Raw genomic sequence first — 14,486 nt, 5'->3', positions numbered from 1 at the left:
TGTTTGTGTATGCTGGCTTGTCCTTTTGAAGTTTTCGTTGTAGTTTTTGAGAACATTGAAGTGTTCTTACCCTTCAGGTCGATCGATCGAACGGGCTGTTCGATCGGCCGGCTTAACCGATCGGTTAGACACTTCAGTAGTAAGTCCTCAGCAGGATGTCACCTGATCGGTTAGCATGTTCGATCGGGTGGCACTCCAATACGTCGAACGAGTTGAAAATCGATTAATGGTTGAAGCATAGTATCTCATGATCCGAAGAGTAATGTTGCCAAACAGTCGTTCGATCGAACATTACTTCGTTCAATACTATACTTCATGAAATTGTCAAAGAGTGGGGCCATATACTAGCCGATCGGCTGGCCTGGTCGATCGGCTGACATGTCCGATCGGCTGGACTGTTCGTTCGAACAGCCTGTTCGATCGGTCAGCATTCAGACCCGGTCGACCTGTTCGTCTAACACTTGGCTGTTCTGATTGTTTGACGTTATATTGAGGTATTTTGACAACGAGCTGAACCATGGCACCTTCGTTCTTACTTGTTTCCCCTGCTCGGACAGGAATCACCCAAGTCCGGCCGGTGAACGGTTCGGAACGGTATCTCAACGTTTAACCCGAAATCGGTGAACCTCGTAGATAGAATCCGAATCTTGAACCACACAACCATTAGAGTGACTCGTGAGTTGGCTCAAGTTCCGTTTCTACCGGTTTGAAGGCATTAAGTGTAAAAGAGTTGAAAGAAAGTTGGAAATCCTTCTTTCAATCCTTCACACCATGTAAATGTTCAGATCTGTAATAGATCTTAGTTTGTTTATGTGGAAATCAGCTAGATTCAAGTGATTCTTGGTGGATTGAGGCCAGAGCATGAAGTTATTGAAGAACACCATGATGACATCATCCTAGAATACTTAGATCTTGATGATTTCACGATTAGAAATCAAGATTTGAAAGATAGAAAGGTGTAGGAGTGTGTATTGATCAAGAAAGTACAAGATTTAGGATGAAAACTTACCGGAATCGGAAGAAATCTGAGAAAAGAGGAGGAGCACGAGCTGGTCGGTCAGAAGGTTTCCAAAAGTGGAAAGAATGACAATGACAGGCCTATTTATAGGCTTCCAAAAGAGGAAAGGGGTGGCCGATCGGCCAGGCATCCCGATCGGACAGCCTGCTCGATCGGACAGTCCGTCCGATCGGCTGGGCTGTTCGATCGGCTAGAAGCCTGATCGATCCACAGCCTGCTTTGAGTGTTCGGTGCGACGATTTCTGATATTTCAATTTCGATTGAAGACGATACGAGTACGATTGAGTTTCCTATTCAAATTACTTTTAATCCCAACCACTATATCTACATACAAGCATCTATATCTCGCATAATCTCTTCTCCACTAACTATCATGATTCGATTTCGATTGCATTCGATTGAGTTTCGAGTTTCGATTCGAGTTTCAATTGATTACCACACAAAACATAAAGTAAGCACGCACAGGTAACACATAAGGCACACACACGTAATATAACACCAAATTCACATAATTCGAGTTTCGAGTTTGATTGATGATTCGATTAGCTTAATTTTTGATTGATTAACTTTATCGTATTGTTACTTCCTACTATTCACAGTCGTAAATCGGTTCACGTCGATTAAACATTCGATTACTTCGATTTCTTGATTAACAACACTTACTCCACATAATACAAATAAAACATAGAATAGACTAATTACAGTCAAAGAAGTCAAACTTGACTTTGACTTTGACTTTGACTTTGACATTTGAAAACATGGGGTGTTACAGCACACAACCACCGAGTCGCACACTCGGGCACGGATTGCACACTCGGGCACGGATCGCACACTTAAATGGGCTTCATGTATTTACTGGACTGCACACAAATTATTAGACATACATAGACACATTTGGGCCACACACACACTAAATTGGGTCACACGAGGCACGGGTCGCACACTCTAAGGAGAGTCGCACACTTGTTGTGGGCTGCTCCTTAGTGGGCCAAAACATTTCGTGAATTGCACAATCCCTCTCATGGGCCGTTGATTGGATTGGGCCACCTAGTCTCTTAAGGCTGGTGCACACCTAGGTCGCACACTACCGGTGGGTCACACATAGGAGTGTGAATCGCACACTTCCTTTGGGACTAGACTTAGATGGGCCGCACATTACGTGATGAATGCTATCAATGCTTGATTTACTGTTATGACATGTGAACGATGTGTGTAAATACTTGTACGACACTTGTTTAATGTACGTGAAGAGAACATGATTTATTGCATATGAAACTGATTATCATTGGTGACCATATTAGGATTTGGTTGACCAACTGTAAACGTAAACAAGTAATTAGTCTTACCGAGCAAACCAAAGGTGAGTTCACTTCTCTTGAGCATGCGCCCCGGTGGGTGGGACAATCAAATGGGTATTCCTGAGAAGAATATATCTTTTCTGGGTTAAAATGGGATGTTGGATAATACACTCATTCCTATCACTTTAAGTCCCATCTTATACCGAATTAGTTACCTGAGCGGTAACGGGGTATTAGTTGATAGCGCTATTAGGCTTGGCAACCTCACATCGTACCTGAGAGGACGGGCGTGAACTAATGACCTTAAATCACGACCAATGTTTTGATAGGGGCATTGGGGACGGGCAAACAAACTGACGCCATCTTGCAGTACTCGAGTTATTATCAACATTGTTATTAAACTGAACTAAACACTTGGCAACTAATGTTTTTACAAAACTGTGAACTCGCCAGCTTTGTGCTGATACATTTGTTGCATGCTCGCAGGTCGTTAGATTCTTGGATATGGAACTTGCTGCCTGGGATTGCTGGAGTGGTCATGGGTCAAGAAACTTACAAACATGTGACAAGACCATTGGTTTTTCATATATTTACTTTTGAACATTGAACATTGATTTACTTTATGCTTCTGCTGAACAAGTTAAGATTTAAATTATGTTTTGAGAATACTTTAACGTAATAAATGGGAATTTTTATATAATATTTTGTTATTGGTTCAATGTGATTGGTGGCTGGATCCTGGTACGTCACACGCCGTGCGGGGTTTCCGCATGTTGTATTTTGGGGGTGTGACATAATCGATAGCTACAAGGATGTAACGACTCCCACGTGACATGGGGAAGGGTCCCATGAAATCGACTCCCACGTGACATGGGGAAGGGTCCCATGAAATCGATGCCCCAGATATCGAATATCTCAACTACCTGGATGGGGTTTTGAGGCATCTCATTCCGGGATGAGATGTTGCCGGCTCTCTGGCAAGCATCACAGCTACGGAGAAACTCGTGGGCGTCCCTAAAGATGGTGGGCCAATAAAACCCCGAATCAAACACCCACCAGCGGGCCTCGAATGACAATGCTCAAGAATACTACGAGTCTCGGGTGCAGTCACACACCTCCGAACCATCTAATCCGCACCTATCTTAAACTAATAAGGATCCTCCCATATGTAGAATTTAAGGTCGGCAAAGAATTTCTTCTTCTGCTGGTATGGCATCTCATGTGGAAACTCTCTTGTGGACAGGTAGTTCGCAAAATCTGCGAACCAGGGATAGCCCTCCTCCTGGGCCCTCACATACATCAACATCTCATATGGGAAGGAATCGCCTATTGTCCCCCGCTAGACAGCTCACTCTCCGAATTCTCAAGCCTAGATAGGTGGTCAGCAGCCACGTTCTCTGCTCCCTTCTTATCCGTAATCTCTATGTCAAACTCCTGGAGCAAGAGAATCCACCTAATCAACCTGGGTTTCGCGTCCTTCTTCGCGAACAAGTACCTAAGTGCAGCGTGATCGGTAAAAATAATGGTCGTAGAAATCACTAAGTAGAACCGAAACTTGTCACATGCAAACACGACCGCTAACAACTCCTTCTCAATCGTGGTGTAATTCTCCTGAGCATCGTTTAGGGTCTTGCTAGCATAATAGATGGGATAGAAATGTTTCTCCCTACGCTGCCCTAACACGGCTCCAATGGCAGAATCACTCGCGTCGCACATGACTTCAAACGGAAGACTCCAATCGGGAGCCACAAGAATGGGAGCAGTAACAAGCCTCTCCTTCAACAACTCGAAGGCCCTAGTGCATTCGACATCAAAAACGAATGGCGTGTCCTTCTCCAACAACTGGGTCATGGGTCTAGCTATCTTAGAGAAGTCACGAATAAAGCGGGGATAGAATCCTACGTGACCTAAGAAGCTCCTAATAGATTTCCCAGAAGTTGGTGGCGGGAGCTTAGAAATCGTATCAATCTTGGCCTGATCCACCTCAAGCCCCGTGTGTGAAATCTTGTGACCTAACACAATCCCCTCACCGAACCATAAAATGACACTTCTCCTAATTAAGCATCAGGTTCGTCTTCTCACAACGAGCTAGCACTCGATCTAGATTACGCAGACACGAATCAAAGGAACTCCCAAAAATAGAAAAGTCATCCATGAAAACCTCCATGGAGTCCTCGATAAGCTTGTGAAATATGGCCACCATACAGCGCTGAAAAGTAGCCGGAGCATTACATAGTCCAAACGGCATGCGTCGGTACGCAAAAGTGCCGTAGGGGCATGTAAAGGTGGTTTTCTCCTGTGTAACACCCCGTGTTTCGAAAGTCAAAGTCAAAGTCAAGATTGAAGTCAAAGGAAGAAAAGATTGCTAATTGCAACCTGTCTCTCCTAGACCAAACATTGTTTTGACTTCTTTAACTGTAATCAGGCTATTTTGAGTTTGTACGTTAGTTGTATTATGTGGAGTAATTAGCTAAAATCGAAGTAATCGAACTGTTTATCAATACGAACTGCATTACGACTTGAATAGTAGGAAGTAACAATGCGATAAAGTCAATTAAACGCTAAACAATCTAATCTAATCAACATCGCGCTCGCAACTCGAAATACGCATTTTGATGGTTAATATACGTGTGTGTGTGCGCCTTATGTGTTACTTGTGCATGCTTAATTATGTTATGTGTGGTAATCAATCGAATCGCAATCGAAACGCAATCGAACTCAATCGCAATCGAATCACAATCGCAAATCGAATACGAAATAAGGATGATTGTATGTAGATATAGTAGTTGGGATTAAAAGTAATTTGAAAAGAAAACTCTATCGCACTCGCACCACTCGCAATCGAAACCGAAATATCAAAAATCGTCGCACCGAACACTCGAAACAGGCGACTGATCGATCAGGCTACCAGCCGATCGGATTGTTGTCCGATCGGACAGGCTGTCCGATCATGCTGCCCGACCGATCGGCCATCCTTTACCTCTTTTGGCATCCTATAAATACCCCTGTCATTGTCAAACTTTCTACTTTTGGAAACCTCTGTCCGACCAGCACGCTCAGCTCACTTTTTCCTCGATTTCTCTCAATCCCGGTAAGATCTCGTCCTAAATCTTGTACTTTCTTGATCTACACGCACTCCTACACCTTTCTATCTTTCAAATCTTAACTTTTAACCGTGAAATCATCAAGATTCAAGTGTTCTAGGATGATGTCATCATGGTGTTCTTGAAGAACTTCATGTTTTGGCCTCAATCCACCAAGAATAACTTGGATCTAACCGATTTCCACATAAACAAACAAAGATCTTTCATAGATCTAAACATATTCACGGTGAAAAAGATTGAAAGATGGTTTTCGAACTTTCTTTCAACTCTTTTACACTCAATACCTTCAAAATTGATAGAAACGGAGCTTGTGCCAACTTACTAATCATTCCGGTGGTTACGTGGCCCCAGATCCGGATTCTATCCGTGAGGTTCACCGATTTCGAGTTAAACGTTAAACACCGTCTCGAACCGTTCGCTAACCGGATTTGGGTGATTCCTGTCCGATCAGGAGAACCAAGTAAAGACGAGGGTTCTGTGGTTTGACTCGTTGTCAAAGTACCTCGATAAAACGACAAACAAACAGATCAACCAAGTGTTAGACGAACAGGCCGACCAGGTCAGGGTGCTGACCGATCGGACTGCTGTCCGAACGGACAGCCAACCGATCGGACAGTTAGCCGATTGACTGGCCAGCCGAACGGCTAGCACATGGGTCCCACACCTAACCCAACCTATCTTGAAGGATGACTATTGAACGAAATGCTGTCCAATCGGACTACCGTCCGATTGGATTACTCTTCGGATCATGAGATACTTGACTTCAACACTTAATCGATTTTTCAACATGTTCGACGCACTAGGAGTGCCACCCGATCGCACAGCCGTCCGATCAGGTGACACCCTGCTGAGGACTTGTTTTGGTGAAGTACTTAGCCGATCGGGTTGCCGGCCGATCGAACGACCGTCCGATCGACCGACCTGAAAGGTAAAGATACTTCAATGTTTTTCAAATGCTACAACAAAAACTTCAAAAGTCAAACCATCATACACAAGCACATCCTACTCAAAGGAAGAAACAATCCACTCGAACAGCCATCTGATCGGACTCCCGTCCGACCGAACAACTGTCCGAATGGGCTGTCGACCGAACGGACAGCCGTCCGATCGGACTGCCATCCGATCAACCAGCTGTCCGATCCTTCAACACTTGTTTCCGTTTTACGCGTTGCTTATCGTTATGCTATCAAACTATTCAGGCTAACTTTACTCTCAAGTGCTCCCTTCAATCCATTCAACCGCTGTGAGTATACTCGATCTTTTTTTGCTTTAAGCACTTTTGGGTGTTACATACGTTACTTATACGAAAATCACAACGAACACACTACGCAACATTTTAAACGCTAACCGTTACTGCATGTTATACGTGACTTAATGAATGCTTGTTTGTTATGTTTACACATGGAATGCTGTCTACCTGCCTTAACGACGATACTACTATAGTTTGGACTCAGCACCCGCTCATGTGGGGGTTATTAAGGACAATTACTTGCATGGATTACAGTGGTGATCATGTATTGCGAACTGCCTTGGGCAGTCAACCCGCAGTCATTGGTATCGATAGATCCGTGTCGATAATTAACATGCTTCATTTTCCTCTGTGTACGTGCTGGTTATGCGTAAACGATTTCGAACTCTATATGTTATTATCAAACTTGCATGCTCACCTTTACACTATGTGTATTGACTTTTATTTTAACGTATGTGACAGGCAATTAGGATGCTTATCTGCTAGGAAGGCGAGGCTAGAATAAGCGTCTAGAGCATACTTGTCTGTAGATCTTGCAATGAGAGTCTCTAGAAGCAAATAAATAATTATATTTAAATCTGAGTTGTCGGAACAGAAATATTTGACTAGATTTTGTCTGTAATAATTTGTTTACTATTTGAGACATGGTATGGGACATGTTACTTTAAATTGAATAGTAATGATAATTGTTATGGAAACTTCTGGACAATCTATTTCGCTCAGTGCCGCGCCCCGATGATTCCGCCATCGGTTGGGGTGTGACATCCTGATCCTCCAGTGCGATGGGAATCTGGAAATAACCAGAAAAACCATCAAGGAAGCAATAGAACTGCTGCCCAGACAGTCGCTCAAGCATCTGATCAATAAACGGCAAGGGAAAGTGATCCTTGCGGGTGGCATCATTGAGTCTGCGGTAGTCAATGCAGACTCTCCATCCGGTGACTGTCCTGGTGGGTATCAGTTCATTCTTCTTGTTCACCACCATGGTCATTCTTGGGAACTACCTGGACAGAGCTGACCCATGCAGAATCCGAGATCGGGTAAATCAGGCCGGCGTCAAGCAGCTTAACCTCCGATTATCGGTCAGGGAGCAAAATGTTCGTTTTTAAAGAATTGAGACAAAAACATTAAAACGACCAAACCACAAGGATCAAAACGAAAGTTTACTCTCTTGATTTTTTACCATAAAACCATCCTACTAAACTCAGACCTAAAACATCGATTTATTATTATATTGTTTTCATCACTTAAGTCAAAATGTCCAAGGTAAAAACCCTGTCACCTTAACCTCCGATTATCGTATGTGTTTGGAATCCCCACATTTAATCCCCACCCTTTGATTCGCTGCGATTCGTGAGGGCCTAGTTTGTTTTTTACTGGGTTTGCTAAATTGATTGTTTGATTTTTGAATGTTGATCTAAGGTTTAGTTTTTCTGATGGTTTTGATTGTTGGGTTTTTGGTAGGTGAATGAGAAAGATGCTGCTGCTGCCGCCACACCTGAAACCTCAGTGGGGGGTATGTGTTTGTTTGTTTATGTTCATGTGTCATATATGTGAAATTAAGTTAGTGTCTCATGAAATTGTTTGTTTCTTTAACTGCTAATACTAGATTGACCTCACAAATTCTGATTAATTAGGACTGTTTATCCCCACAAAATTTTTATGTTCATGTGTTAGGTTGTTACTTAGTGTTGCTGGTTCTTGTCCCATTGTAATAAAATGAAAGCTTTAACGCTTAACCATTTGCTTGCTTCAGTGTTGGCACCGTTTTTCAGTCTTGTTGGATGTTTTTATTGTTATGCTTGGATCTATGCTTCTTGTCGATCACCGGGTCCTTCTTCTACTTCACTTTTGTATCTTCTGCACCTACCAGTGACCTAGTGGTATGGTGCTTGCCCCCTAAAAAAGTGGTGTCGGTTCAAATCCTTGCTAGTGCAACGTTAGCTGGTATTTGAAAAGAAAGTGCTGCCGATGACCTAGTTTATTTGGCCTTTTGAGGATGCCATCTTTATTATGTTCTATAATTCTAGATGCACAGTTCACCAAGTTGATTGATTAGGGTTGTACTTCTAAATACGTTTGTTTTCCAATGCAGAAGCGAAAACTAATCTTGCCGTTTTCTTGGGGTCAAGCTCTTCACATGCACAACCTGCTGCACCTGCTATGCCCTTCATGTCTCCGGGTCTACTTAATGTACAGTCCTTTCTTTCATGACCATACATAACTTAATCTCTCTCTGTGTGCGTGTGCGTGTGCACGATGATAATGCTAGCTTTTAAACAAATCGGTGAGCTTGATGCTAACTTGCACATGAATCGAATAATTATCGTGTTACTTTTATTGTTTTTAAAAAATGATAGGGATAGAGCAACCATTTAATCATCTGCACGAACGCCTCTTTGGTTTAAAACAAGAGTTTGGTGGTGTTGCAAGTTCACATGCATTGTATACGGTTAGTTAAACATAATTATTTGATTATGGTTATATAAGAAGGTTGACTTTTAATCAAACAAAAAGAATCTAGCGTACAAGTTTTTATTTTTCTTTTTAATCAACGGTGTTACACATACAGGTATGGTTACATGATCCAAGAATTAAGGATATAGCAAAGCAAATAGAAAAAGATCCATCATTCAACAAGATGGCTGAGCAATTTCAGCAGACTTTTGATGTCAAACGACAGTATTTTTTAACCATGGAGCAGCAGGTTATGCAAAACCCTCAGCTCATGAAGATGGCGAAAAGTCTTGGTACTTTCATCATGCAGGTGTTACTCTTGTTATGATCTAAACTACGACCTATTGGCCGATAATAATCAATAGTTATATACATACTGACAATTTAACCTGTGGCGCTCTTAACTTCATTTCGTTTCCAAGACAATCCCACTTGCATATTCATCGTAGGTTACACTTAATTTTTTCACTCGATTTTGCTTATAATCATACATGTGAGCGAAATCAAGTGTAAAAGTATGATGATTATGTAAGTGGGATTGCTCTCGACAACAAAAATGAAAGTTGGGAGTGTCATTGGTCAAATTGTCCCGAAAGGTACTCATCAAGCTTTAAACATACAATTTCCATCATACAATTAGTTCCAAATTTACTTCGTCATATTGAATTAGTTTGTTAGATTTGAGGTAGCGAAATGGGTGGGTTGGATAACACAGGTATTTGTCCATGATGTTTAAGTTTTTTGTTGTTGTTTTATTCTATGATCTAGCATGTCAATTGTGTTTTTACAAAGTTGATGTTGTTATAATAATAATAATTACAGAAGCTGCAGCAGCTTGATGAGGAGGTTAAGGCTATTAAGGCTGAGTTGATGAGCATGCAGAAGCAGCAGCAGCTCAAGCAGGAGGAGGTTATGGCTGAGAAGGCTAAGTTGACGAGCATACAGGAGGAGTCGCACCAAATTGACATGGTCTGTGAGGCTGCGAGGGCTGAGTTGAGGAGCATACTGGAGGAGCGCCAGCATGACGAGCAATTTGAGGCTTTGAAGGCTAGGTTGATGTACTTACGGGAGAAGCAGCAGGAGCAGCAGGAGTGGCAGCAGCTCAACAACCATGCTATCTTCACTAGGTTTCAGAGTGTTGCCACTGCTGAGCAGGAGGTTGCTGCTGAGAAGCAGAGGACTGCTGCTCTTGAGCAGAGGATTGCTGCTCTTGAGCCGATGATTGCTGCTATGGAGCAGGAGATCTCCATGGCTAATGATCACACCGAGCCCACGAGGACACGTGCTGGAGTCCGTGTTGCCGTTACCATTGGCGTGTTTTCTCATATCTATCGTTAGACCTATCGTGGGCGGGTTGTGCTCACGTCATATTCTAGGATGAGACGAGGCTTTGTACCCCCATCCATTTTGTATCTTTTGTAAATTATGCAACAAGTTATTGTATCTATATATTATGTGGTGTTTACATCTTGTGTTCATGTGCTGACCTTATTATATATTGTCTAATTTCGTCTTCTTGTGTGTATTAGAAAGAAAACATGGCACCAAGCACGACACGTAACAACCAAGGAGACACCCACCCGATGAGCTCAGAAGACATAACACAGTTGGTGGCCCGGCAAGTTGCGCCTGCCATAAGTGGTGGAACTTGCAAGTCTAGACGTTGGGAAGAGAAGACTAAAGGCAATGCTGATGGAAGAATACTGCCCTCGGAATGAGTTTTAAAAGACTAGGCTCGAATTCTAGAATTTGGTCATGGATGGAGGCATGGAGCTCAAGTAGGGATGATAATGGGCCGGGTTTAGGCAATTCCAACCCCATACCCAATTAAAAAGTTTGTCCCGTATCCGGCCCAAACCCGTCGGGTATTTATCAGTAATTACCCGTCGGGTATTGGGCATACCCGTAGGTTTAGGGTGTACCTGTTAGTTTATCAAAAATACTCGTTGGGTAAAAATCGGACAGGTATTGGTCACTTACTTTTACACATACTTATATTTTTCTTTTTCTTTTTAGCTCATCTCGTTTACCTTAAAAGAAAACTATATAAACGTGATAACATTAGATTTGTAAATTAAATATTTAATTGTTATTTAAAACTGAGATAAGGATTATTTGGCCTGTATCTTGAAAAAGTAAACATGGCAAAAGAAAGGTGGTGATGTTTTTAGTTTTAATTGAATAGGTTGTACTAGGGTGGCAATCGTGTCGGGTTGATAGGTTGGCAGATTGATGGATTACGGGTTGGTAGGTTGGGGGGTTGAAATGTTCAATCCGAATCCGACCCATATTATTATTCGGGTCAAAGATTTCAACCCTAACCCGACCCATATTAATTCAGGTCAACCCAAACCCGACCCGTTTAACCAAAATTTTTAAGTGAGTGATATAAGTTGACGATTTATAACGAGTTGTTCGGTTTAAAGCGGGTTATCGATAACATGTTTAATGATGAGTATGAGTGTGATAAATAAATAATATAATGTGTCAAAATAAACATTATTATAACTAACCATATAAAATAGAAACCGAAAAAACAAAAACAAAAATATAAAAGATTTTTTTATCTAAATAGTTAAACGGGTTAATGGGTCAACCCTTTTTTATACGAGTCAACCCGAACCCAACCCATTTTTTTAAACGGGTCGTGCTAGGAGACCCATACCTGTTTTTTTTTTTTTTTTCGTATCGGGTTAACAAGTCGTGTCAAAAATTACCGCCCCTAGGTTGTACCATAGTCAAGTGAGCAACGAAAGACCAAAACTAAAAATGACAATACAAAAAGTGGTGATGCAGATAAAAAAAGAAATATTTGAGGTATATAATCGGGTAACCCGATATACATTATTGGGTAATTTGGTCGGGCAAACGCGTATATTACCAAATCTCATGCCCGGATACCACGAAAAAAATAAAATAAAATTTCATATCTGGTCCCATACCCGCTTACCCGACAATGGAACCAAATGATAGAATCCCATAATCAATGATTCATTACGTTAAACTGATTACAAGGTTAACCGGATTCGAGATGGGTAAAGTAGTCATTGTGCATGCAGATACATTCCATTCAGCATAAAATAGTTCAGAGGGGTAAAGTAGTCATTGTGCATAGTCATTCAAAGGTCCAACCAAACAACACTTATTGGCTCAGCACTTACTAGTTCAGAGTCTCTTACCCATTCAGACCTCTTACTGATTTAGCACTTACCCAGTTAAAGGTTGTCAAACAACCCCTTATTTCTACTCCTATACAACAGTTACTAAACTAATTCAAATTATGCTAGAAAACTGCTTGTGAACTTCCCCTGCTAAATAATATTCCCGATAATTATTTGATATGTGGCAAAGTTGGGTTGACCAGGTGACAAGATCTATGGGTATATATTAGTATGTCAATTAGGTTTTTACAAAGTCTGTGGGTATATACCAGTATGTTGTCACACCCCAACCGATGGCGGAATCATCGGGGCGCGGCACTGAGCGAAACAGATTGTCCAGAAATTTCCATAACAACTAAAATTACCAATTATTTAAAGGAACATGTCCCATACCCTGTCATAAAAGATAACATAGTTATTACAGACAAGATCTAGTCAAATTGTTCTGTTCCGATAACTTAGATTTCAAAATACTGACAATTGTTTATTTGTTTCCAGACCTTTCCTAGCCTCGATTTCATAGAAAGCTAAGCATATAAGCATCCTAAGCACCTGTCACATGCGTTAAAGTAAAAGTCAATACACATAGTGTAAAGGTGAGCATACAAGTTTAATAGGTATAATAGAGTTCGAAATTGTTACGCATAACCAGCACGTACACAGTGTAAAATGAGGCATGTTAGTTATCGACATGAACCTATCGATACCAATGACTGCGGGTTGACTGCCCAAGGCAGTTCGTAATACACACTCACCACTGTGAGCCATGTAACAAAGTTTCCTTAACAACCCCTGAGAACAGGTGCTGAGTCCAAACAAATAGTACTACCATTGCTAAGGCAGGTAGACAGCATTCCATATGTAAACATAGCAACAAGCATTCATTAAGTCACGTATAACATGCGATAACGGTTAGCGTTAAAGTATTTCGTAGTGTGTTCGATGTGATTTAGAATAAGTAACGTATGTAACACCCAAAAGTGCGTAAAGCAAAAAGGGATCGAGTATACTCACAGGGATTGGTGGATTGAAGGGAGCGCTAGAGAGTAAGGTTAGCCTGATCAGAATGATAGCATAACGATAAGCGACGCGTAAAACGGTACAAAGTGTAAGTGGACCAGACAGCAATTCGATCGGATGGCAGTCCGATCGGGTGGCCGGTCGTTCAGGTGACAACCCGCTCGGATGGTCATCCGATCGGGTGACCCTTCGAGTGGATTGTTACTTCCTTTGGGAAGGATATGTTTGTGTATGATGGCTTGTCTTTTGAAGTTTTCGTTGTAGCATTTTGAAAACATAGAAGTATCTCTACCTTTCAGGTCGGTCGATCGGACGGACGTTCGATCGGACGACAACCCGATTGGTTGGACACTTTAGTGAGAACAAGTTCACAGCAGTTTGTTACTCGATCGGATGGTAGTCCGATCAGGTGACAATCCTCTGGCATTGAACATGTTTGAAAATTGTTTAAGTGTTTGAAGTCAGAACATCACATGGTCGAGTGTCAATTCGATCGGGTGGTAAACCGTTCGGACAACAATTCGTTCAAAGTTCACAACTTCAAATGTTTGAAATAAAAGACAAGTGTGGGGCCAAGGAGCAAACCGATCGGGTGACAATCCGATTGGACAGCAATCCGATCGGGCGGCACTCCATTCTGGTGTCCCGGTCGTCTTCTTCCTTGGTTATTTTGATAGTTTTTTGTTTTATCGAGATGATTTGATAACGTATTAGACAACAGAAACCTCGTTAAGACTAAGTAACCTGATCGGACAGGAATCACCCAAATCCGACCAATTAATTATTCGAGACGGTGTTCCATGTTTAACCCGAAATTAGTAATCTCGTGGATAGAATACGGATCTTGGACCGACACATCAACAAGAAAGAGTAGAAGATCAGAACAAGCTTCGATTCTAACGGTTTTGAGTGCATTGAGTGTAAAAGAGTTGAAAGAAAGTTGGAAAACCATCCTTCAATCCTTTTCACCTTGATTATGTTTAGATCTATGAAAGATCTTTGTTTACTTATGTGGAAATCGTTCAGATCTAAGTTGTTCTTGAAGGATTGAAGCCAAAATATGAAGTTCATAAGAACACCATGATGTCATCATCCTAGAGCACCTCAAATCTAGTGATTTCACGGTTAAAAGTTAAGATTCAAAAGATAGAAAGGTGTAGGAGTGCGTGTAGATCAAGA

General features: G+C 41.7%; 1 protein-coding gene across 4 annotated transcripts; it reads left to right on the top strand.

Annotated features, from left to right (window-relative positions):
- Window positions 1-7,890: 7,890 nt before the first annotated feature.
- LOC110885606 (zinc finger protein 853) lies at window positions 7,891-10,604 on the top strand. Of its 4 annotated transcripts, none has more exons than XM_022133307.2 (5): window positions 7,891-7,935; window positions 8,134-8,185; window positions 8,765-8,862; window positions 9,242-9,436; window positions 9,949-10,604. In XM_022133307.2, exons 1-5 carry the CDS (start codon window positions 7,927-7,929, stop codon window positions 10,462-10,464), a joined length of 870 nt encoding a protein of 289 aa, XP_021988999.1. In that variant the 5' UTR covers window positions 7,891-7,926; the 3' UTR covers window positions 10,465-10,604. The 4 variants fall into 4 exon arrangements, with proteins under 4 accessions (XP_021988999.1, XP_021989000.1, XP_021989001.1 ...); XM_022133308.2 differs by lacking the exon at window positions 7,891-7,935 and adding an exon at window positions 7,979-8,049 and having other exon boundaries at window positions 9,949-10,585; XM_022133309.2 differs by lacking the exon at window positions 7,891-7,935 and adding an exon at window positions 7,989-8,022 and having other exon boundaries at window positions 9,949-10,585.
- Window positions 10,605-14,486: the final 3,882 nt, after the last annotated feature.

This window comes from Helianthus annuus, chromosome 10, assembly GCF_002127325.2.
Source record: "Helianthus annuus cultivar XRQ/B chromosome 10, HanXRQr2.0-SUNRISE, whole genome shotgun sequence".
NCBI classification, from domain to species: Eukaryota; Viridiplantae; Streptophyta; class Magnoliopsida; order Asterales; family Asteraceae; genus Helianthus; species Helianthus annuus.
The sequence above is the reverse complement of the archived record's forward strand: the minus strand, read 5'-3'. Positions and strand labels throughout refer to the sequence as shown.

Bases quoted from the DNA above. Each gene is read 5' to 3' on its own strand.
- LOC110885606 (XM_022133307.2), top strand. The intron at 8,863-9,241 runs GTACAGTCCTTT...TTACACATACAG, and splicing joins TGTCTCCGGGTCTACTTAAT to GTATGGTTACATGATCCAAG. The intron at 9,437-9,948 runs GTGTTACTCTTG...TAATAATTACAG, and splicing joins TTGGTACTTTCATCATGCAG to AAGCTGCAGCAGCTTGATGA.